Source organism: Musca autumnalis, unplaced genomic scaffold (genome assembly GCF_047663935.1).
Source record: "Musca autumnalis isolate F117 unplaced genomic scaffold, ASM4766393v1 scaffold_4, whole genome shotgun sequence".
In the NCBI taxonomy this organism is placed as follows: Eukaryota; Metazoa; Arthropoda; class Insecta; order Diptera; family Muscidae; genus Musca; species Musca autumnalis.
Window position 1 is genome coordinate 244618839 of NW_027411977.1, and position 25058 is coordinate 244643896.

General features: G+C 39.1%; 1 protein-coding gene across 3 annotated transcripts in view; it reads right to left on the bottom strand.

Moving 5' to 3' along the window:
* LOC141401372 (G-protein coupled receptor Mth2-like) overlaps positions 1-25058 on the bottom strand; it is a 45389-nt gene that overhangs the window by 7035 nt on the left and 13296 nt on the right. The window contains exons 2-8 of one of the 3 annotated variants that reach the window (XM_073981545.1): positions 23262-23424; positions 23002-23187; positions 22518-22751; positions 22297-22438; positions 22102-22237; positions 19540-19601; positions 19348-19462 (exon numbers count right to left, since the gene is read on the bottom strand). In XM_073981545.1, the coding sequence (XP_073837646.1) occupies positions 19399-19462; positions 19540-19601; positions 22102-22237; positions 22297-22438; positions 22518-22751; positions 23002-23187; positions 23262-23424 (987 nt within the window). In that variant the 3' untranslated portion in view covers positions 19348-19398. Of the gene's footprint in view, positions 1-2507; positions 3137-19347; positions 19463-19539; positions 19602-22101; positions 22238-22296; positions 22439-22517; positions 22752-23001; positions 23188-23261; positions 23425-25058 lie in introns of those variants that run through there. The other 2 variants (XM_073981544.1, XM_073981543.1) reach the window with 2 other exon arrangements.

Below are 25058 nucleotides of genomic sequence, written 5' to 3' on the forward strand. Positions count from 1 at the left end.
CAGATTCCTGAGGACATTTTTTCGTATAGAAAAAATTCCTCAGGTCCCTGAGGACATTTTTTCGTATAGAAAAAATCCCTCAGGTCCCTGAGGACATTTTTTCGTATAGAAAAAATCCCTCAGGTCCCTGAGGACATTTTTTCGTATAGAAAAAATCCCTCAGTTCCCTGAGGACATTTTTTCGTATAGAAAAAATTCCTCAGTTCCCTGAGGACATTTTTTCGTATAGAAAAAATTCCTCAGTTCCCTGAGGACATTTTTTCGTATAGAAAAAATTCCTCAGTTCCCTGAGGACATTTTTTCGTATAGAAAAAATTCCTCAGTCCCCTGAGGACATTTTTTCGTATAGAAAAAATTCCTCAGTTCCCTGAGGACATTTTTTCGTATAGAAAAAATTCCTCAGTTCCCTGAGGACATTTTTTCGTATAGAAAAAATTCCTCAGTTCCCTGAGGACATTTTTTCGTATAGAAAAAATTCCTCAGTTCACTGAGGACATTTTTTCTTATAGAAAAAATTCCTCAGTTCCCTGAGGACATTTTTTCGTATAGAAAAAATTCCTCAGTTCCCTGAGGACATTTTTTCGTATAGAAAAAATTCCTCAGTTCCCTGAGGACATTTTTTCGTATAAAAAAAATTCCTCAGTTCCCTGAGGACATTTTTTCGTATAGAAAAAATTCCTCAGTTCCCTGAGGACATTTTTTCGTATAGAAAAAATTCCTCAGGTCCCTGAGGACATTTTTTCGTATAGAAAAAATTCCTCAGGTCCCTGAGGACATTTTTTCGTATAGAAAAAATTCCTCAGGTCCCTGAGGACATTTTTTCGTATAGAAAAAATTCCTCAGGTCCCTGAGGACATTTTTTCGTATAGAAAAAATTCCTCAGGTCCCTGAGGACATTTTTTCGTATAGAAAAAATTCCTCAGGTCCCTGAGGACATTTTTTCGTATAGAAAAAATTCCTCAGGTCCCTGAGGACATTTTTTCGTATAGAAAAAATTCCTCAGGTCCCTGAGGACATTTTTTCGTATAGAAAAAATTCCTCAGGTCCCTGAGGACATTTTTTCGTATAGAAAAAATTCCTCAGGTCCCTGAGGACATTTTTTCGTATAGAAAAAATTCCTCAGGTCCCTGAGGACATTTTTTCGTATAGAAAAATTCCTCAGGTCCCTGAGGACATTTTTTCGTATAGAAAAAATTCCTCAGTTCCCTGAGGACATTTTTTCGTATAGAAAAAATTCCTCAGTTCCCTGAGGACATTTTTTCGTATAGAAAAAATTCCTCAGTTCCCTGAGGACATTTTTTCGTATAGAAAAAATTCCTCAGGTCGCTGAGGACATTTTTTCGTATAGAAAAAATTCCTCAGGACACGTTTTTCTATTGGAAAAAAATCCTCAGGTCCCTGAGGACATTTTTTCGCATAGAAAAAATTCCTCAGGTCCCTGAGGACAGTTTTTCGTAAAGAAAAAATTCCTCAGGTCCCTGAGGACAGTTTTTCGTAAAGAAAAAATTCCTCAGGTCCCTGAGGACATTTTTTCGTATAGAAAAAATTCCTCAGGTCCCTGAGGACTTTTCCAGAGGACACTTTTTCCTATAGGGAAAATTTTTAAAGTTCCCTTAGGAAACAGGAAACTGTTCCTGAGGAAATTTTTTTCCATAGGCAAAACTTCCTAGGTCCCTGAGGAAATTTTTGTATAGAAAAAAATCCTCAGATTACTGAGGACAATTTTTCATATAAAAAAAAATTCTCAGGTCCCTGAGGATACTTTTTCCTCAGGTCCCTGAAGACACTTTTTACTATAGGAAACAATTTTTAAGGTCGCTGGAGACACTTTTTCTTATAAGAAAAATTCCTCAGGTCCCCGTGGACAATATTTCCTATAGGAAACAATTCCTCAGGTTCCTGAGGACACGTTTTCCTATAGGAAATAATTCCTCAGGTTCCTGAGTACATATTTTCCTTTAGGAAAAAATTCCTCAGGTTTCTGAGGACACTTTTTCCTATTGGAAAAAATTCGTTAGGTCCCTGAGGACACCTTTTTTTATTGGAAACAATTCCTCAGGTTCCTGAGGACACTTTTTCCTATCGGAAAAAATTCTTCAGGTTCCTTATTAAAAAAAATCCTCAGTTCCCTGGGGACAATTTTTCCTATAAGAAAAAATTCCTCAGGTCCCTTAGGACACTTTTTTGACTATAGGGAAAATTCCTTAGGTCCCTGAGGACTCATTTTTCTATAGGAAAAAATTCCTCTGGTCCCTAAGGATAATTTTTGCAAAAGGAAAAAAATTCTCAGGTCCCTGAGGACAATTTTTGCAATAGGAAAAAAATTCTTGAGGTCCCTTAAAACACTTTTTCCTATAAGAAAAATTTCTATATGAAAAAAAAAACAAATCGAATTATAATTGTTTACGATTCGTCATCTCACCCACCCTCATAGCCAGTTACAATTTATAATTATAGAATAAGCGCTTCTATATTTGTAGTTTTACAGTCATCAACTTGGCTTTTACCTCAAATAAAGTCCAATCACTATTTCTATCCACATCGGGCCGCAAATTAGAAATATACGTGCATACAGTTGATAGATTTTTTTCTATAGCATGGAAGTTTTTAACTAAATGCATCTGTACCGATTTATTTTCAGATGTTATTACATTTTTAGTGAAAGTAGCTTCAACATCTTCAGTCTTAGGTAACCGATCATAGGCATCGTATAAATTCCAAGAACATATAGGCAAACATGGTACTACATTACAAATACAGGCGCGTTGTTCAATTGTTGTTGTACTTTCATTCGTCGCAGAAATATTATTTTTATCGTATATTGCAACTACGGTAGCTTTATATACCAAATTTGAGGGTATTTCTATATTTTCATATACGTATGAACCATTTTCATTGGCTGTCACTACTACCGAATAATTAAAACGACACTGTATATTGTTGTTGTGTTGACAATTGACATTTTTAAGAATAAGAAGAAATAGAATAAGCAAGAGGCCAACAGTCAAAGTAGTTTGAATCATTTTGAAATATTTATTCCCGAAATGTTTTTTTTTTCCAAAATATTTATATGTTCTGTTCCGTTCTTTTCGTTCTTGTTTTGCGATCCCGACGTAGGTAACTTAACTTCAATACTAAACGTGTGAATAAGCAACAAGAGATCACTTTCTTTTTCGGGTTATAAATAGAGACAGAGAGAATTTGCAATCCTAACCGCAATTGTTTACACACAGTGGGTTATTTTAGCGTGGTGATGGCATGACAAAATGCTAAATGTAACATCAACCTATTGTGATTGAATTCTATTCCACAGAATGTAGGTTCTTTATGGGTCTTTTATAAATATACTAGCAAAGTGCCCGCCACTTCGTATGCGGAAATGAAATAAAAAAAAACAACAACAACAAACAATATTTAATACCGAAATGGTGAACACTGAAAATTTCGTTGTACTATTGCTAAAATCGGACGTATCTCACCCCCACACTTCAGCGGCGAGGTATTTCAAATTATGGCTTTCTGTCATTAGGGTGTGAAAACGCTTTTGAAAAAAATTGTCGCAAAGATCTACGTTTCCAAATGGACTTTCTAATGCATTCAGAATAAAAACACAAATTTCTTGAAAACGAAAAACCGCCTTCGCGTTCACATGAAACGAATGATACAATAATCAATTCAATTTTTCAAACCCAGGACCTTATCTAAAGTTTTACAGTCTTATTCCTACTTGTTCGCCCAATACCTGTGGCATTACGTGTAGAAACATGACATACACACTAATCCCAACAGTGACTCTCATAACAAATTTCATAGCACTTTGTTTATATCAGTGCTTCAATGTGTAGTACAATTTAGTAATTCTGAAACACTATTGTAATATTAGTATTCCAAATGATGTAATTTAGGCCAAAACCAAATTTAGTACTTCTCGTAGCCTTATAGGAGGTATTTCCAATACCACCTCCATGCTCAATCCACGGAGACCTTCATACCAAAATGGTACCAAAGTTAGTACTTTTCGTACACCTGGGTATAAATTTCAAAAATTACTTCTTATTTCAACCCCACCATATCTTAACCCCACACAGCAACAGTGGCTCTAATTTTAGAATTCGAACTCAGACCAGAGATACCTAATTGAGAAAGATTTAGTACTTTTAGTGTATTGTAACGTATTTCTTCAACAACCTCCATATACCAACGCTAAACACCAACACTCACCAAAATTTAGTATCATTTAGTACTTTTCGTATTCCAACAAACGCATCCATATCTTAACCCTACGTACAAACACCGAAATTAATACCAAATTTCCAAATTCCCCTCTGTTCCTACAACCGATATCCGATATTTCTTTCTCATCTCCATTTTACACACCATCATGTATACTAATACTAAAATTCAGAATTTCAGTTCTATATTTTAAAAAAATACCCAAAGGTTCCAACTTTATTTGCACTTATCACTTCTAGAACACATAAGTACGCATTTCCAAAACTACCTCCATATCTCAATCGTACAAACCAATCTAAATTCCAAATTTCAGGATTCCAGCTCTATCCGTTCAACATATCCAAATTGTACCAAATTTAGTACCATTTAGTATTTTTGTACCCATAAGTACAAATTTGTAAATTTAACTCAATCCTGCACTCCAACAGAAACTTCAATTTAAAATTTCAGGTTTCCAGCTCTATCCGTTCAACCAAATTGTACCAAATTTAGTACTTTTCGTACCCATAAGTACGAATTTCAAAAACTACATCAATCCTATACGCCGTCAGCAATCCTTATTCCAAACTTCATGATTTAATCGCTACCCGTTCATCCAAATTGTACCAAATGTAGTACCATTTAGTACTTTTTGTACCCATAAGCACGAATTTTCAAAACTACTTCCATTCTACCCTCCATAAGTAACCTTAGTTCCAAATTTCAGGATTCGGGCTTTATTAGTCCACCCAAATGCAAAATGTACCAAATTTAGTACACACATTTTCAATACTACTTCCATTGTACACTCCAACAGACATCTACGTTCAAAATTTCAGATCCCAGCTCTATTCGTTCGACCAAATTCTATTTGTACCAAATTTAGTACTTCTTGTACCCATAAGAGAAATTTCAAAACTACTTCCATTCTACATTTCAACCGTAACCTTAAATCTAAAGTTCAGGATTCCAGGTCTTCTTGTACCCATAAGAGAATTTTCAAAACTACTTCCATGCTACATTTCAACCGTAACCTTAAATCTAAAGTTCAGGATTCCAGGTCTATCCGTTCACCCAAATCCAAACTGTACCAAATACAGTACCATTTAGTACTTTTCGTATTCATTAGTATGAATTTACAAGACTACTCCCATTCCATACTCCAACAGTAACTTTATTTCAAAATTTCATAATTCCAGCTCCAGCTGTTCTAATTGTACCAAATTTAGTATCATTTAGTACTTTTCGTACACCCTTCCAAAACACCTCCTTATGTCAACCGTACTTTCTAGCCTTGATTATCACTCCAAATTTCAAACTTTATGCTTTATCTTTTCACAAAATACGAATTGGTACCAAATTTAGTACATTTTAGTACTTTTCGTACATTTATAGGTCGACTTTGGTACACCTTTCTAACTCTCCATCAGCGACTCTCATTCCGAATTTCAGAATTCTAGCTCTACCGGTTCGCCAAATAAAAACGGTACCATATTTAGTACCTTTTAGTACTTTCGTACCAGGTCTTCTTGTACCCATAAGAGAATTTTCAAAACTACTTCCATGCTACATTTCAACCGTAACCTTAAATCTAAAGTTCAGGATTCCAGGTCTATCCGTTCACCCAAATCCAAACTGTACCAAATACAGTACCATTTAGTACTTTTCGTATTCATTAGTATGAATTTACAAGACTACTCCCATTTCATACTCCAACAGTAACTTTATTTCAAAATTTCATAATTCCAGCTCTAGCTGTTCTAATTGTACCAAATTTAGTATCATTTAGTACTTTTCGTACACCTTTCCAAAAACACCTCCTTATGTCAACCGTACTTTCTAGCCTTGATTATCACTCCAAATTTCAAACTTTATGCTTTATCCTTTCACAAAATACGAATTGGTACCAAATTTAGTACATTTTAGTACTTTTCGTACATTTGTAGGTCGACTTTGGTACACCTTTCTAACTCTCCATCAGCGACTCTCATTCCGAATTTCAGAATTCTAGCTCTACCGGTTCGCCAAATACAAACGGTACCATATTTAATACCTTTTAGTACTTTTCGTACCCTTCTAGTTCGAATTTCCAAAAACCCATCTTTATCTGACACCTTCGCACAAAGAGTGACCCTCACCCAAAATTTCAAGATTCTAGCATCAGCCGTTTAGTTTGGGCGTTGATTATCAGTCATTCAGTCAGTGAAACAGTGAGTCATCATTACTCAACTCTTTTATAAGTATAGAAGACTTATGTACACTGCTATGACTTGGTTCCTTAGGTTAAAACCCAGCCATACGTATTTTCATCTCAATTGTGACAATGACTAGCGTTTTGAACCCGTTAAAAAATAAAAATCTTTATTACCGCATAAAAGAAATAGAAAGGAAATAGGAATGCGTCACAATTAAACTTTGTATACATAAGGCCGATTAACTGCAAAACCGCAAAGTTTTGTAGTTTGCCGAAACGTAAGACATCGTATTACGATAAGAGAGAGAGAGCAAAATTCTATAGCATCACTTATTTTTGTGCCTATGCTAACAAAGACCATAAACAATATATTTTTAGAAGACTCTTAGCAGGACCCTCAAAGTAAATAATGTCATGACTTAATATATTGTTGCGGAATAAGGTTTAACTTAACTCCGTGTAGACGTTGTTTTATTCTCCGATACGATTCATGGCAAATAAAACGAAGGTTCGCGTAGATAACGCTTCTACAATGCTTTATTCTGTTACTTCACTTATTCACACACGTTTTACTCTACTAGGGACACACCATTACTCTACATAGGTAAATCTTTACTGTTGTACTAACTAAAGGTTTCAATTCGCGGTCTGATTTACAACTCACTCATCCACCTGCTACTCTCGCGTATTTATACTCGTCGGCTAATACAAAGACTGTTCTGGCATCCTTAATCTCTGGTGTACTACACTAGTCAAGTGAATTGATAATGTTTTCGAAAATACCCATTGAGCTGTCGGTGCGATCGTGTTTGTAACTCAGCGGAAAAATTTATTTAAAATTCGGTTTTACAAAAACAACGATTTTTGCTGTTCTGCTCTAAATTGATTTCTAAATTTTCTGACTCTGTCAGATACATTAAAAGTGTTGTTGGGGAATCCATTTAGATTTCCCAATACGCGAATACAGTGTGTGCTAGTAGATCTTGTGACATTGGAACAGTTGAGACAAGTGCGTGGCTTTTGGACACTCGAGAGTTTTTTGTTTTGATTAGATTGCTTTGGAATACCCTTGTTAGTGACGCGGATTTGTGCCTGGACTTCGGTAAGTGATTTCATTGTTATTAATTTGGTTGCTGGAATGCCTCCTAAGGTGGCGGCGCCTGCTAAGGCTAAGCCGAAAAAGGCAAGTGGGACGAAGGTTGGGGGATCCAACGATCCTCTGGCTGGGGAATCCACTGATGATGTGGAGATGGCTGGCCGTGATAGCAGTGTTGAGGCTGGTAGTCGTGCTGCAGCAGCGAAGACGTTTTTGTCTCCTCCTCCTGCAACCAGGAGGTTGAGGCATATGGAGAGTGAGGGGAGTTCTGATGGAGGAGAGGAAGGAAAGAGAACGAAGTTGGATACGCCAGTTAAAGGTGCTCCGGTGGCGTCGGCGTCGGTCGTTTCGAGTGGTGAGGCTGCGGTTGGTAGCTTGAGTGCGCCCGTTGTTCCGTAGGTGGGAGTGAGTGTGAGTGTGGCATCTGAGAAAGTGGATGGTGGTCAGCAAAGGGAGAGTCGCTCACGTGTTAAGAGAGGTGGGGTGAAGTCTGTTGGTGGTGTGACAGTGTTTGAAATGAAGGCGGTTACAGACACGCTATTGGACCTAATTTGTGAGAGTCAGTGCTCCACTCAAATCACCAGAGAGGTAATTAGTTTGGCGAGTAAGTACGAGGAGATGTTGATGAGAGCCATCGTTGAGAATGAGAGGCTGAAGGGCAGGTTGGAGGCATATGAGAGTATGCCGGCTGCAGGTGTGGCTGCGGTTTCCGCGGGGCCTTTAAGGCAGGCCACTCCTGTGGCGCCCCCTGCAGTGACGGTGGCTGGCGTCCCTGCTGTGCCAGTAGTTAAGCCAATGGATACGTGGTCGGTGGTGGTAAGGCCGAAGAAAAAGGGCCCTTCTGGTGAGGAGGTGGTGAAGAAAGTGTTGGATGAGGTGGCACCCACTTTGGGTGTGCGTGTCCATGGTGTCAAACCAATTAAGGATGGTGGAGCTGTAATCAGGACACCATCTGTTGCAGAGCGGGAGCGAATTGTTAGCAATGAGAAGTTTGCCGAGAATGGGATGGATGTGACGGTCAACGAGAAATTGGGCCCGAAGGTAGTAGTGCAAAATGTGCTCAAGTGTATCCCCGTTGATGAGTTTATGGAGCAGCTATTCTCGATGAACTTTAAGGAGATAATGTCACCGGTGGCCTATCAGAAGTGCGTTAGGTTGGTGACTGCTCCTTGGGAGGCGGGTGATGACAGGCAGGCGAAGCTAAATCTCGTCCTGGAGTGCATGGAGAGGCCTGCCGAAAAGTTGTGCCACGAAGGAGTTTATATTAGGTGGCATCGTTTTACGGCTCGCAGGCAGGATATTGTAGCATCCTGTTACAGATGTTTGTCGTTTGACCACAGAGTCCGGGAATGTAGGTTCCAATCTGACGTTTGTCGCAGGTGTGGTGGCACTGGTCACATTTCGTCCCTGTGCCCCAACCCTATCAACTGTAGGAACTGCTCGTACAGGGGTCTTCCAGCAGGACATCTAATGATGTCCCTGGAGTGCCCAGTTTTGGCAGGATTGGTGGCAAGGGCAAATGCTCGACATTAAGATGATTAGAGTCCTACAATATAATTGTCAGGGCTCGGCGAGTGTGACTCAGGAGCTGGGCCATGCTATGTTGACTATGGGCGCTTCCATTGCACTGCTGCAAGAGCCTTACTGTAGGGATGGCTGTGTGAGGGGGTTGCCGGTGGGTATGCGGGTCTTTACGGACCAGAATTGTGACTCTGCTATAGCTGTGGGGGACAGTGACATTGACTGTACTGTTCTTTTAAGTAGCCAATGGGGGGTTTGTCTGTCCGTAGAATGGGCGGGGGAAAGGTGTTGTTGGCTATCATCTATTGTAGATTTAGCTTGCCCCTGGAGCCTTATCTTGGGTATATGGATGCGGTACTACTCCTTGAGAGTAGTTGTCCGCTAATCTTAGGTTTAGACGCTAATGCAACCTCCTCTTTGTGGTTCTCGAAGATGACCAGCAACACATCTGGCCATCAGAACCGCACAAGAGGAGATTTGCTAAGTGAATGGGTGTTAGCGAGGGGCCTGGTGGTTTTAAATGAGCCCTCGGATCTGTATACCTTTGATGGTCCATCCGGAGTAAGCGACATTGACGTGACGGTTGCAAATGGGGCAGCAATGACGGCTTACCAGTTTAGTTGGCAGATTAGTGAAGACTGGAGTATTAGTGACCATAGGCTCATTGAGATTCTGGTCACGCCACGGGGACGGACGAGGGCGACTGAGCGTTTCCGGGGTTGGATGGAACGAGACGTGAACTGGGACCATTATTCGAACTGTGTCAGGGAGGCAGCTATGCCGTTAGCGGACTTCAGGGCACTGACGTTAGATGACCAGGTCAGCAAGTTGAATGAGTGGATGAGAAGCGTCAATGACGTACTCCTTGGCAGACGCCGTCAGGTGAAGCCAAGTAAGGTCAAATGGTGGACCCGTGAGCTGGGTCGGATGCGGAGGGGAGTTGCGCGCCTGAGGAAGAGTTTCCAAAGGGCAAGACAAGCCAATGCGGAAGATCTGGCTCAGCGTAAAGCTGAGTTCCTTGCTGCTCTTAGGACGTACAAGGACGAGCTATCTAGGAGTAAAGAAGACGATTGGAGGAGATTTATACAGGACAACAGGGATGATCCCTGGGGTAAGGTATACCGTGTGTGCCGATACGGTGGGTCTAAGCGTCAGGTTGACCTACAGGCGTTGCGTCTTGGCTCCACGTCGATGGCCTCGGGGTGGGCGGGAAACGTAGGGATTTTGCTGGGGTCTTTCTTCCCAAGGTCGGAGACTCAATCATCTCCCCCGCTTGTGTGGGAGTTGGGTGAGCCTCCGGACTTGGAGCGTAATGAAGTTGCGGACAGTATCTGCCGGATTAGGAAGGTCATGCCATCTGGAAGGTCATGCCTGAGTATATTGAGTCCGTTCTTGGTGGTTGCATTAACCAGGGGTACTTCCCGCGTGCGTGGAAGGAAGCTCGCGTCGTGGTGCTCCTCAAGTCGCCTGATCGGGTAAGGAGTAATCCTCGCTCGTATCGGGGCATAAGCCTTCTCCCAGTGCTTGGAAAAGTGCTGGAGAGGATTATGGTGGCAAGGCTTGGGGAGTGCCGCGGCGTGGGTCCTTCACCGCATCAGTTCGGCTTTGTCGAGGGTAGAGGTACTGTGGACGCGTGGATGCACGTGCAGAACAGTCTGAGCGGGTCAAGTGCCAAATATGTCTTAGGCATATTTGTCGACTTCAAAGGCGCATTTGACTTCCTTTCGTGGGATAGCGTGCTCGCAAAGCTGTCTGAGATCGGGTATCGGGAGTTTCTTCTCTGGTCTAGTTATTTCAGTGGACGAAGGGCTTGTGTTGTGGGAGCCAATGAGACGGTCTGGACAGATGTGGAGCGAGGCTGCCCTCAGGGGTCTATCTGTGGTCCATTTATTTGGAACCTCATGATGGATTCTCTGCTGCGGGAGTTAGCGACCACTTTCAAGATCTGTGCGTATGCTGATGATCTCCTCATCATGATTGAAGGTGAGACTCGTGTGAACTGGAACGTCGTACTGAGGAGGCCATGGGTATCGTGGGGATCTGGAGTGACCGAGTGGGTGTTGAGGTGTCTAGGGAGAAGACTGAGCTAATGCTGCTGAAAGGCAGATTAGCGCACAGTCGACCTCCCCACGTTCGATTTGGTGACCACGGCATAAGGTATGTCAAGCAGGTCAAGTACCTTGGGATAACGATGGCCGAGAGAATGAATTTCCTGCCGCACTTTGATCGTTTGAAGGACAAGTTAACTGCTGTAGCTGGTATGGTTAGACGGGTCTTGCGGACCGACTGGGGTTTGAGCAGACGTTTCGTGCGCATCATATATGGTGGACTCTTTGTTGCCTGTGCAACATATGGGGCGCCTGTATGGTGTGCTGCAGCAGAATCTGTTGTTGGGCGTAGGAAGCTCTTGTCGTGTCAACGAGTGGTCATGTTAGCATGTCTGCCAGTGTGTCGCACTGTGTCCACGGACGCAATGCAAGTGCTACTTGGCGCCCTGCCCTTTGACCTGGAAGCGAGATGTAGGACTGTTCTGTACAAGCTGAAGAGTGGCTTGCAACTGTCCGAGGATGATTGGCTCGGGCCTTCTGATCTGGTGGATGGGGATGTTAGGCGGCGCAGTGCAATCCTTCGGGAGCGTGCTGCTGTTAGGTGGCGGACTAGGTGGACGGACAGTGACAAAGGGCGGGTGACGTACGAATTTATTCGTGACGCAACGTTCGTACTGGACCGCCCAGACTTCAGCTTTAGCATGAGTCTGGGATTCTTACTGACGGGGCATGGCTCTCTAAATGCATTTTTATATGCAAGAGACCTGTCCAGGACAGATTTATGTGGGTGTGGGATGACTGAGGACTGGAGGCATATACTGACGGAATGTCCTTACTATGATGACATTAGAGTTTTAGTCAATATGGGTATAACGTATGGAGGGGCGGGGTGGGATTTCAGTAGGGCACTTGGAGACAGTCGGACCTTTAATTGTTTAAGTAGGTATGCACGTGAAGTGTTTGATAGGAGAAGGACTAGACTTAGTGGAGGTAACTCCTCCACATAGTCATCTCTACAGTTGGGCGTGTTGTGTTGGAGGAGAAGGAGGTTTGGAGAAGTTGAGTGGAGGAGGTCACCAGTCCGGGACTGTTTGGAGTCCAACTGGTAGTGGTCATTGGCCACGAAGCTTGACCGGAGGCTATATTCTGGTACCGCGGGTGCCAGGTGCCCCCAGATCCTCGGATCTGGCCTGGCAGTTGGTGTTGGCCCCCTTGTGGGAGCATCGCGATGGCTGTGGTTTGGACCCAAATCGCGGGTAGAGTTTCGGCTCGAATGTGGAGTTGCATGGCAACCGGGTGCCTGACCCATAGAAAGCAGGAGTTTAGATAGGCTCCGCTCCTAACCAAGGTGGCGATCACGTCCAAATACGTGTGAGCGAATTGGTACTCGTACTTTCTGTGCGGGGGCGTTGGTAGACGCATTGTATTCACCCGGTGTTAAGAGCACTGTGGGGTAGACCGTATGGTAGAAACCCACATAAAACACCACGACGTATTTAACCACATATAATCCGGCAGATGGATGTAAACTGCAAGTGGGACAGAAGTAATAAATACAAGAGAGTATAAGGGGTAATAATGAATGACGTCACCATGTAGAAAAATAATTATGCTAAAACGGAATGATCAAAACTGGTATGGGAAACGGAGAGTACAATAAAAACAATAGCAAAATAAGCAGCAGTTGTTGTTGTGAAATTGTTTCCAATAAGGTAAATGTTTAATAGTTAGTAAACCAATAGCAGTCGCCTCTGCCGACAGAGATTACCCTCAGCCTATGTGAATTGAAACTTTCATCTACGGACAGATCGACCGGCTGCACAACCAAAATCATTTTCCCCCCAAAATTATGTATTTATGCGGCTTTCAGAATTTTGTGGACATTTGAACTTACCGGCAAAAATATCAATTAGGATAAAATCTCGAAAGTATTGCGAAGTATTGAAGGAATGGATCGACATAGTCTATTTTGTAAGTAGATCTTATTTTGGGAGTCATTTCTTTTCGATAGATATCACGCCCACCAGTAATTTCAGTTGGTCACCGTATAACTTAGAGCTTTAGGGCCACTATGTCAGGAAGCATGGACTTTCCCAAGAAAAAACATAATATCACAACATAACCGTTCCACAAAGGATTAGCATCGGTATGAATTTTCAAAGAATCTTCGAGCCCACCCTAAACTGAACTTAAACAAAAATCTTGAACTTTTAGATACCCTAAGGAGAAGACCGATATGAACCAACTAAAACTAAATTTGGACAAAGTATTAGGTGATCCAAAGTTTGGACCAATTTTGCTGCTCCGTTCAAGAGATATCGCGCGTACCATTTTAGTGGCATTTTTATAACTTTAACCATAGTGTGGAGGGTATATTAATAAAAAAACACATTTGCATTTGAAAAACCATAAGTTCTAAGAAAGGGAAGCCATTCCACAGTCGATGTGTCTGAAGAGCTGCTCAACTAACACCGAAACCAAGTCACATAATTTGGTGACTGTGTGGGTTCGAGTCATTGGCTTTCCTTTTTCACTTGCAAAAAATCGATAATCAAGCTTTACTCTAAACGAGAAAATTAATAAAAAATCATTAAAAACAAGTAAAAAAGAGTCAGTCGGCTTTGCCGACAGATATATACCCTCAGCCAATGTGAAGTGAAACTTTCACCTACGGACAGGCCTCTTCAGAATTTTGTGGCCTTTTTGCGACATTTGAACTTGCCGACAAAAATGTGGATTAGTAGTTAACTGCACTAAGACACAAATGTTGAACCTTTGTGGGGGAGGTACCTTTATGGAGGACCGATATGGGCAATTTTAGACCAAATTGCCCTTTAAGAGTTATCGTGCGCACAATTTTTCCGAACATTTTTGAACTTTTGTGGGGGAGGTACCTGAAGGAGTGGACCGATAAGGCTTATCTTCGAACTTAAACTATGTTTGGACACAATATTACGGAGGCCAAAATTTGGACCGAATTGGCACATCCGTTCGAGAGTTATCTTGCGCTTCATCCACTACACACGGTGTTATAGGGGCTTTTTGCATCTTTCAGGCTATTTTCTCAGGAAGAATGGACTTGCCCCTGATGAAACTTGTACCGCCGTATGGTGGGCAACGAATACAAGTTGTTGCAACAAAAATCAAAGCGATTCGAGAGCAGGTCCTAATCTGAACTTATCTGACATTTTGTGTGGGAGGTACCCGAAGGAGTGGACCGATTGAGTCCATTTTGGAATTTCGTCTAAGTTTAGTAGAAATTTCACGATGTGCAAAGTATGGATCAAATCGGTTTCTTCCTTCAAGTGTTATCGTGCGCTCAAATTTTCCGAACATTTTCGAACTTTTGTGGGGGAGGTACCGGAAGGAGTGGACCGATATAGCCCATCTTCGAACTTAAACTAAGTTTGGACAAAATATTACGAAAGCCAAATTTTGGACCGAATCGGCAGATCCGTTCGAGAGTTATCTTGCGCCCCAACCACTAACACGGTGTCATAGGGTTTTTTGTAACTTTCAGGCCCATTTTCTCAGGAAGTATGGACTTGCCCCTAATGAAACTTACAGCGTCGTATAGAGGACAGCGAATCCAACTTGCGTAAACAAAAATCAAAGCGATTCGAGACCAGGTCCTAAACTGAACTTTTCCGAAATTTTGTGTGGGAGGTACCCAAAGGAGTGGACCGATTGAGTCCATATTGGAACCTCATCTAAGTTTGGTAGAAATTACACGATGTGCAAAGTATGGACCAAATCGGTTATTCCCTACAAGAGTTATCGTGCGCACAAATTTTGTGACAATTTTTGAACATTTGTGGGGGAGGTACCTGAAGGAGTGGACCTATATGGCCCATCTTCGAACTTAAATCGAATCTGGACAAAATATTTCGATACCCAAAATTTGAACCGAATCGATTGATCCGTTCGAGAGTTATCGTGCGCACCAGCCAGACAGACAGACGGACAGACAGACAGACGGACGGACATTGCTAGATCTACTCAAAATTGTCTGAAACGGATATCGTACAAACATACTTGGGGTCTAAAACCATTATTTCGATGAGACACATTTTTGGTCGTATCAAAGTGTAAATACCCTCTTTAGCCTAAAGGCTGAGGGTATAATGATCTTCGCCCTAACATGCAAAATTTCAAAAAATATTAATTTTGTTTTTCCATTTGTAACTCATTGACATAATCATTTGCGACCCTGTAATATATATAGTATATTCATGATCAGGAAAAACTTATGAGCCGATATAGCCATGTCTGTCTGTTGTAATCACTCTAGCGTCTGCAATAATTGAGCTAGAACGCAATATTTTTCACTCGAGTTTACTTTTTCCATACGCAAGTTAAGTTCGAGGATGGGATATATCGGCGCACGATTTGGTATTGGCCCCATATAACGGTACCTCACGATTTTCGATATTTTGAAGATTTTAGCTACATTTTTGAACCGAACTACTGTAATTTCACATTTGAGGAGCACAGTGGTCACAACACCACTCCACCAACAATTTTCAACATATGTAGGTCTATGTTTTGGTACAGTCCACGTATAACGATACCTCCCGATTTTTGGTATTTTGAGTATTTTTGCTACATTTTTTTGGCCGAACTAGCGGTAATTTGCAATTTGAGGTTCCCAGTGGTCAAAAAACATCTCTACCAAAATTCGTCAACATAGGTCCATGTTTTGGTATATCCCCTATATAACGATTCCTCCCGATTTTCAGTATTTTGAGAATTTTTGCTACATCTTTTGACCGAACTAGTGTTAATTTGTCATTTGAGTATCCCAGTGGTCACAAAAGTTATCGACTAAAAATCCCCAACATAGGTCCTTGTTTTGGTATTGCCCCCATATAACGGTAACTCCCGGTTTTCGTTATGTTGGCTACAATTTTTGACCGAACTTGCGGTAATTTGCCCTTTGGGGCCCCAGTGTCAACAAAACTTCTCCACGAGAAAAATTCTCAATACGTCCACACTTTGATATAGCTCCCCTAAAAAGGTGCCGGTCGATTGAAGACAATTTTTGATACATGTTCTGACCATATTTTCATGGAGAAAAATAAATGTTAGAAATAGGTTTGGATCCAAAGAAATATATGTTTGGGACTGGTTGCAAACAAATATATGTTTGCCATATTATGTAACATATCTCAATTTTATTTTTTTGGGTACCAACATAGTTTTTATATTAGAACATACTTTTTACGGGTGGAGAGAGGATTTTTGTCAAAGAGCGTAACTTACAACGCTTGTATTTCATTCGTTGTTGTTGCGATTTATTCTTCGAAAAGCAGGCCTTTTTTTCTGTAACTCACAGTTAACCAACCCAGCAAGCGAAGAGGAAAAGAAAAAATGGTATGTGAAAAAACACGATTTTCGTAGATTGTTTAGTTGATTCACTCTCTGTATTGTGGATGATGCTCTGCTATCAGTTTCAACTACTTAAGGAAGCACTGAGGTTGTTGTACAGAGTTCAAGTTGCTCAAGAGGAATGAACGAATTTATTCAATTTTATTATACTTAGCTTCACTTTTGAGAAGCGACAAAGTCGTTTAGTCATGTATGATAAAATATAGTAGTACACAGTTGCTTAAAGTAGTAGTATTTAATATATTTACAAAGGTGTATTTTTAGCTGTTAAATTTAAATTCAAGAGTGAGTTGTATACTTAATCTAATAATGAATGAAGTTACTGAAAACGTAAAGTAAAAGGAACTATTTACATGTGTGGAATTCATTGATGATAAAAACAATAACATAAAATAATTGAAAATAATACTGATCCGTTTCATATGTTCTTTATGTGAGAAAAGTAGAGAACGTTTTTTCTTTAGTTTCCACAAGACAATCGTGGAGTAAAGACGGTAAAGTGAGTGAACAAAGAATTGGTGCTTCTTAGTAAATTAAATAGCCAAAACATTTTATAATTGAATCAAAAAGGTGAATGGAAATATTTAATTGGACAAAGAAGAACTCGCATTTAATTTAATTTAACGCTTTTTTTAGTTTTTTATACCCTCAGCCTTAAGGCTAAAGAGGGTATTTACACTTTGATACGACCACAAATGTGCCTCATCGAAATAATGGTTTTAGACCCCAAGTATGTTTGTACGATATCCGTTTCAGACAATTTTGAGTAGATCTAGCAATGTCCGTCCGTCTGTCTGTCTGTCCGTCTGTCTGGTAGGCTGGTGCGCACGATAACTCTCGAACGGATCAATCGATTCGGTTCAAATTTTGGGTATCGAAATATTTTGTCCAGATTCGATTTAAGTTCGAAGATGGGCCATATAGGTCCACTCCTTCAAGTACCTCTCCCACAAATGTTCAAAAATTGTCGCAAAACTTGTGCGCACGATAAGTCTCGAAGGGAATAACCGATTTGGTCCATACTTTGCACATCGTGACATTTCTACCAGACATAGATGAGGTTCCAATATGACTCAATCGGCCCACTCCTTCGGGTACCTCCCACACAAAATTTCGGAAAAGTTCAGTTTAGGACCTGGTCTCGAATCGCTTTGATTTTTGTTTACGCAAGTTGTATTCGCTGTCCTCTATACGACGCTGTAAGTTTCATTAGGGGCAAGTCCATACTTCCTGAGAAAATAGCCTGAAAGTTACAAAAAACCCTTTGACACCGTGTGTAGTGGTTGGAGAGCAAGATAACTCTCGAACGGATCTGCCGATTCGGTCCAAAATGTGGCTTTCGTAATATTTTGTCCAAACTTAGTTCAAGTTCAAAGATGGATTATATCGGTCAACTCCTTCCGGTACCTCCCCCACAAAAGTTCGAAAATGTTCGGAAAAATTGTGCGTACGATAACTCTTGAAGGGAGTAACCGATTTGGTCCATACTTTGCACATTATGAAATTTCTACCAGACTTAGATGAGGTTCCAATATGGACTCAATCGGTAAACTCTTTCGAGTACCTCCCACACAAAATATCGGAAAAGTTCAGTTTAGGACCTGCTCTCGAATCGCCTTGGTTTTTGTTGTACCATCTTGTATTCACTGTCCCCTACACGAAGGTACAAGTTTCCTGAGGGGCAAGTCCATACTTCCTGAAAAAATAGCCTGAAAGTTGAAAAACAAACCCTATGACACCATGTTTATCGGTGGGAGCACAAGATAATTCTCGAACGGATATGCCCATTCCGGCCAAAATTTGGCATTCGTAATATTGTTTCCAAACTTAGTTTAAGTTCGTAAATAAGCCATATCGGTCCACTCCTTCAGGTACCTACCCCTCAAAAGTTCAAAAATATTCGGAAAAATTGTGCGCACGATAACTCTTGATGGGAGTGACCGATTTGGTCCATACTTTACACATTCTCATAATATCTACCAGATATAGATCAGGTTCGAATATAGACTATATTTGCCCACTCCATCCGGTACTTCCTACGCAAAATGTTGGATAAGTTCACTTTAAGACCTGCTATTGAATCACTTTGATTTTGTTGAAGCAACTTACATTCGCTGCCTCAACTACGATGGTAAAAGTTGTTTCAGGGGCAAGTCCATACCTCTTGAGAAAACAGCCCGAAGGGTGTAAAAACCCCCTATGGCACCCCCATTGGTCTATGTCGGTCCATTTCTTTAAGTACCTTTTCCGCAAAATTTTTGAACTTTTATCCTAATCAAAATGTTTGTCGGTTCATAGGACCAAAATTTTGAAAGCCCCTAAACACATAAGTTTTTTGTGAAAAAAGTGTTTCAATTTGCACAGGCTGAGGGTATATCTCTGTCGGCAAAGCCGACTGATACTTTTTTACTTGTTTTTTTTTATATTGCTCATTTTCCAAACTTAAACTATGTTTGGACACAATATTACGAAATCGAAATTTTCGACCAAAAGTGTTGATCAGTTGGAAAAATGTTGTGCAGTCCAGCCACTACACATGCTGCCATAGAGGTTTTTTTTACACCTTTCGTTCTATTTTCTCAGGAAGTATGGATTTGACCCTGAAAAACTTCTACCATTGTGATGAGGGCAGCTAATGCAATTTATTGCAAACAGAATCAAATCGGTTCAAGAGCAGCTCTTAAACTGAACTTTTCCGAAATTTTGTGTGGAAGGTGCCCGTAGAAGTGCATTGATAGACTCCATATTAAAACATCAGCTATGTCTGGTAGAAACATTACGATGTGCAAAGCATGACGGACATTGTTATATCGACTCGATGACGAATTTTGCCCGTAGACTGGGGGTATAAAAATATTTTTGTAGCATTTATAAATATTATTACATACATGTTTATTTTTGTTTCATCTTATTTAACATCACAATGAATTTCTTAAAAATTACGATGAAGACAAGGTTTCAATTTCCTTGGAAATATTTGGGCGACTATTTATTCTTTTGTGTCTAAAAAAATAGAAGTAAAAAAAATAAAAATATTTTAAAAATATAAAATAATGTTTGACATATCTTTAATAATGTACCTTCTCTTGATGGCATCAGAAATACGTCGCTGGCAAACGTAGAGATAGAAAATTGTAATTCCCTAAAAGATAAAATAAAAGTTTTATTTATTTATATGTATAAATATAATCAGGGTTTAAAAGCCAACATCTAAAAACTTTAGCATTAGCTGTACACTTCAACTGCTACACAATGTTGACACACACGGCTAAATAAGCAACCGAAAGCATATTATTTTGTACATTTTTGCTTTTTGGCAGTCGGCTGACCATTCGTCGCAGCGATTTAGCAACCGAGGGTGTTTTTGTGATTAGAGTTGCCAACGCAGTAAAAAAAAAGGTGTGATTTTATGTCAAAATGCCTCCATCATATGGTCGAACCTAATGAATACTAATTATTATTGTTTAAAAATAAAAAAATATATTTTGAACGGCTTCACCAAAAATTCACATGTCCTTTGAACGAAAAAGTGGAATTAAATATCGTGATTTTTAATGCATTACACTGGTAACCATGATTGGTAACAAAAACAATTGTTTGTTGAAAACCTGGTTTTCTGATATGCTTTGACCATGTGTGCTGCAAAATATGAGTATGCGTGTCCGATGCTATTTTATTATAGCGACAATTTTAAATAGCATCAGCATCGCTAACAATATTTTTGTGAAATTTGTTGCTACATGTTGCCGTTGTTCATTGTTGCTAAACATATTTCGAAGAAATTTTAGCAGGTAAAGCTGCAAACATTCGTTGCTTTTGCTAATTAGCATTTTGAACCCGGAATATACTAATTATAAATATATAATGGCCTCTTTCTCTAAGACGATGCGAATTCAAATTCGTTCGAATTGCTACCAAACTCCTGTTGTTGTTGAAAGTTGTTGTTTGGTTAAAAACAAAAATGAATCAACTATTTAAAAAAATTAGTAAGGAAAGGATCAATGATTCCCTACACCAGTGTGGGAGCTATATCCAAAGATGAACCGATTTCTATATAATTTAGCACATTTATTTCCAGACCGAATTCAGTCACACATTCCAAATTTCATCGAAATCGGACATATATAGTGTGTTTGATTCAGCAAATACGTGAAATCGCCCGAAAATATATATGGGAACTATATCCGAATCTGAACCGATTTTGATAAAATTTAGCACATTTATTAACAGGTCAAATTCAGTCACACATTCCAAATTTCCTCGAAATCGGACATATACATTGTGTTTGAAGCAGCAAATATGTGAAATCGGTCGAAATTATATATGTGAACTATATGCGAATCTGAACCGATTTTGATAAAATTTAGCACATTTATTTCCAGACCCAATTCAGTCACACATTCCAAATTTCCTCGAAATCGGACCTATATAGTGTGTTTGGTGCAGCAAATACGTCAAATCGGCCGAAAATATATATGAGAGCTATATCCAAATCTGAACCGATTTTCACCAAAAGCAATAGCGTTCTTCCTATGGATAAAATAATTATATTTCCCAATTTTCAGCTTAATCGAACAAAAAATGCGACCTGTACGTTGCGAACAAAAAAACATAGACAGACAGACGGACGGACATGCATAAATCGACTAAGAGAGTGATTCTATGTATATACCCAAAAGCAACTATGGGTCTATTTCGTTTCCTTATGCATGTTACATACAAATGCACAAAGACATAATACCCCTTACGACAGTGTGGTGTAGGGTATAACAAAATAGAAGTTTGGTAGTGGTTCAAACGAATTTGAATTGGAATCGTCTTAGTGAAACTGACCATAAATGTACAGTGCAATTATAGATATAAAATCTTTTTTATTCTATGCAAAAATGTTCATATATACCTCTATCATAAGCAAAATATTGTTACGGAATTAGATTTAACTAATCTCCTTGTAGACGTTGTTTTGTTTCCCAGTACGATTTGTACCAAATAAAACAGGATTCGTTTTAGATTACGTTTCTACAATGCTTTATATACTTTATTACACTTACTCGGAACCGACTTTAATTACTAAGCACACAGCTTGTCTCTGGTTAGCACGCAGCTACTCTTTAACCGATCTATTCAGTTCAACGCTTAAAACACAACTGATCAATGTTTGCCCGTCATCTGATATTTATATCCCGACATTTATCGTTTGGAAGTATCTAGAGCATGCATCTGGCAACCTCGAGAAGCCAACTAACAACAAACACACAGACGCACACTCGCACTAGGCGAACAACAACAACACACATATACGGGATACAAACACAGAAGACAGATATGACGTAATGGACTATTATACAAGAAAGTACAACAAAAACAAATACACAAGAAATGGCAAACTAGGCGATAATTGAATAATTATGGCAAAACAAATGGAAACAAAAGCACATCAGTAACATGTAAAGTAAGAACTAGAATGATGAAGAGAATTCTACATTCTAACTCGTCAAAATAATGGGTTAGTAGGGGGTTTTATAATGAGTATTGTTGTCCACTGTGATAGATGCAATCCGAGGAACAAATATAAATTTCTATATTATTAAATAAAAACTGTATATCCCTCGTAGACATGCCTGAAGTCCCTCTTTACTCACCTGTGTGGCATTCAAAATATCCGGTATAAAAAACAATGGTATATCTTTGGATATTAACATAGCAAAAAAATATGAGAAAATATCGCAAGTCCATGAGGCACACATCAATTGGAAGAGACGAACACTTAAAAGGAACCTATAAAACGAATTGAAAAATGCACAGAAAAAAGCTAATGATCATCCTTTCAAACTTACATTTGTCGCTCATCTCGACAATTTTGTGAATCTTTTGTGCTGGTTTTAATATAACGCAATATCTTGCAAAAGAGAATCACACTAAAAATAACCGCTACAATACACGGTCCATAATAATAAATTAATGCCGACCAACGGGTTGCTGGAAGAAATGAGGTGCAATGTTAATGGATTTCCTTGGGCAAAATACCTTTAAGATGGTACTAGAACTTGTAACATACTTTCTATGCTGCATTTCATTTCGGTGATACCCGGTGTGTATTCATCTGGAATGCCAATGTTTTGTGCCACATAGATAAGCCCTATCATTAGCAGTGGAACTGTTGTACCTACTATAAAATACCATAGCAAATAGGATGATCTCTTAATCATACTTGTACATTTACACCAGATTTCAAAGCACAAAATGCAGTTCCATACTAGATAGCTTATAACACAGAAGGTGTTGACATAACCTTAAAAAGAAAAGAAAATCAAAACGTTTCACACAAATCAATAATATATAAGCTGATGACCATTTATTTTATAATAAAAATAAATAAATACATAACCAAATAATTAAATAAATAAATAAGTAAATAAATAAATAAGTAAATAAATAAGTAAATAAATAAATTAATAAGTAAATTAAATAAATAAATTAAATAAATAAATAAGTAAATAAATAAACAAATAAATAAAAAACAATAATATACAACGACCTACCGACTGTTATACACGGTATTGGGTCCAATTCGATATTCCCCACTCTTAAAATACCCAATAATGAGTATGAAATTGAGAGAAAACTCAAATATGGTATAAGACATTTTTGGTAAACATTTGTGGTTTTCAAGATACGACCATAACAGAATATCGTTAGCAAAAAGAATGGAACTGAAACCAACATGGCTAGACAGTGAGAGAGAGAAAGATAAAATATAGGTTTTCATTTGGATTATAACTAAACAATATCTGCAACTTACCATAACCCGTTACAGCCTCATACCACTGTAATGGTGGGGTGAAACAAACTTGAGGATCCACAAAAAAGACAGGTATACCCTCAAATTCGTCGAATGTAAGAGTAAAACAAAACTCTTGGTAATTGAAAATTACATCGTAATAATCCAGTCGAAGTCTTCCATCCTTATGAAAGAAGATACAAATAAAATTAAATTCTACTAAGAAAGGAATTCCGTATGAAGTTTCAGAGTATGTAGCTTTGCTGTATGTAGCTATGTTGTCTCAAGGGACAAAGTCTTTGGCGATCATATGATTTCTTATGTCACGTTCAACTGTGACAACGTCTTAAGTCGCGGGTTTAGATTTTGAGGTTGTAAACCAACTTAAAAAAAAAAATCGCTACTTTTCTTGTATTGCCGGGGGTGGGACTTAAACTCCCAACCGGGTCCATACTGTTTAATATTATATTTTGTTATTTCAAATGTTAAAATAAAATAAAAAAATAGTTTTGCTACAATATTTACAAATATTTTCCACAACATGAGGGAAACAATGCAATTACACTTATACCTCGATTTTCGTCAATGGTTAGTTCCGGCAAACAACGTAATGCGAAACTACACAAATCGAAACACATGTTTCCACATGTTTGTGGGAAAATTTGTTTAATTTATTCAAAAATATTGTTTTTCATTTTTGCGATTTAAATAATAATGACGAATATCACAATGAAAGTAGAAAATCCCATCTTTACAATGATGTAGGTGGCCAAATAACGGAGATATTGCAATAGTCGGTAATACATCCAATTTTTCCATTTTTTTATAATCACGCTACAGGTCGCAATTGTGATCGGATCGTCACGAAGTTTTGGGGGTTAATGGGGGTCTTACAGAGGAAGAAGCCTATTGATGTTGGTGATGGTCGGATAATATTCAGGGGTCGGAATGGGCAAAAAACTTATTTGGAGAAAAAGTCAACGTTTTATTTCAAAGCAAATATCTCTCTCTTTTGTCAGAGGTATATCGAAACCAAAACCTGGCAAGGAAAGTAAAAAATTTTACCTTTAGAATGATGTGAATTAGGTTGTCTTAGGCGATCAAACAACAGAGATTTCGCAATAGTCTGTAATGCATAGCTTTTTGCATTTTTTTGTGCAATTACCTACAGGTCGGAATTTTGATCGCATCCTCAAGAAATGTTGGGAGTTGATGGGGGTCCCAAAGGGAAATAAGCCTATTTATGGTTGGCGTACATCCCACTTTTCCATTTTTTATTTGAGTTGTGTTGACGATACACTTGAATGCGTTTCAACAAAATTGACCTGTATTAATGAAGACATTCAGAGCAAAGGCGCTAAGCTATACCAATTTTAATATTTTGAATTTTACCAGTCAAAAGCTTATGCACAGGGGACCCGACTATAGCCTTGGCTCACTTGTTTTTTGTATGTTTTGTTGTTTTATTAGCTATTTAATGAAAAATAGAAAAAAATTGCACAGTGGGCTTGGATGCAATTTTCGCGATTTAATATTTAAAATCAATTTTTAACAATGATTGACCCCTTCGATTTTCTTTATACGTCCAATTTCAATGAAATTTAGAATGTCTAGAAATAAACGTGCCAAATTATATCAAAATCAGTTCTCATTTGGATATAGCTCCCATATACATATATTTTCGGCCAATTTGAAGTATTTAATGCACTAAAAACACTTTACCGGTCCAATTTTAAAGAAATTTGGAATTTTTGACGGAATTTGGCCTAGAAATAAATTTGCCAAACTATATCGAAATCCGTTCAGATTTGGATATAG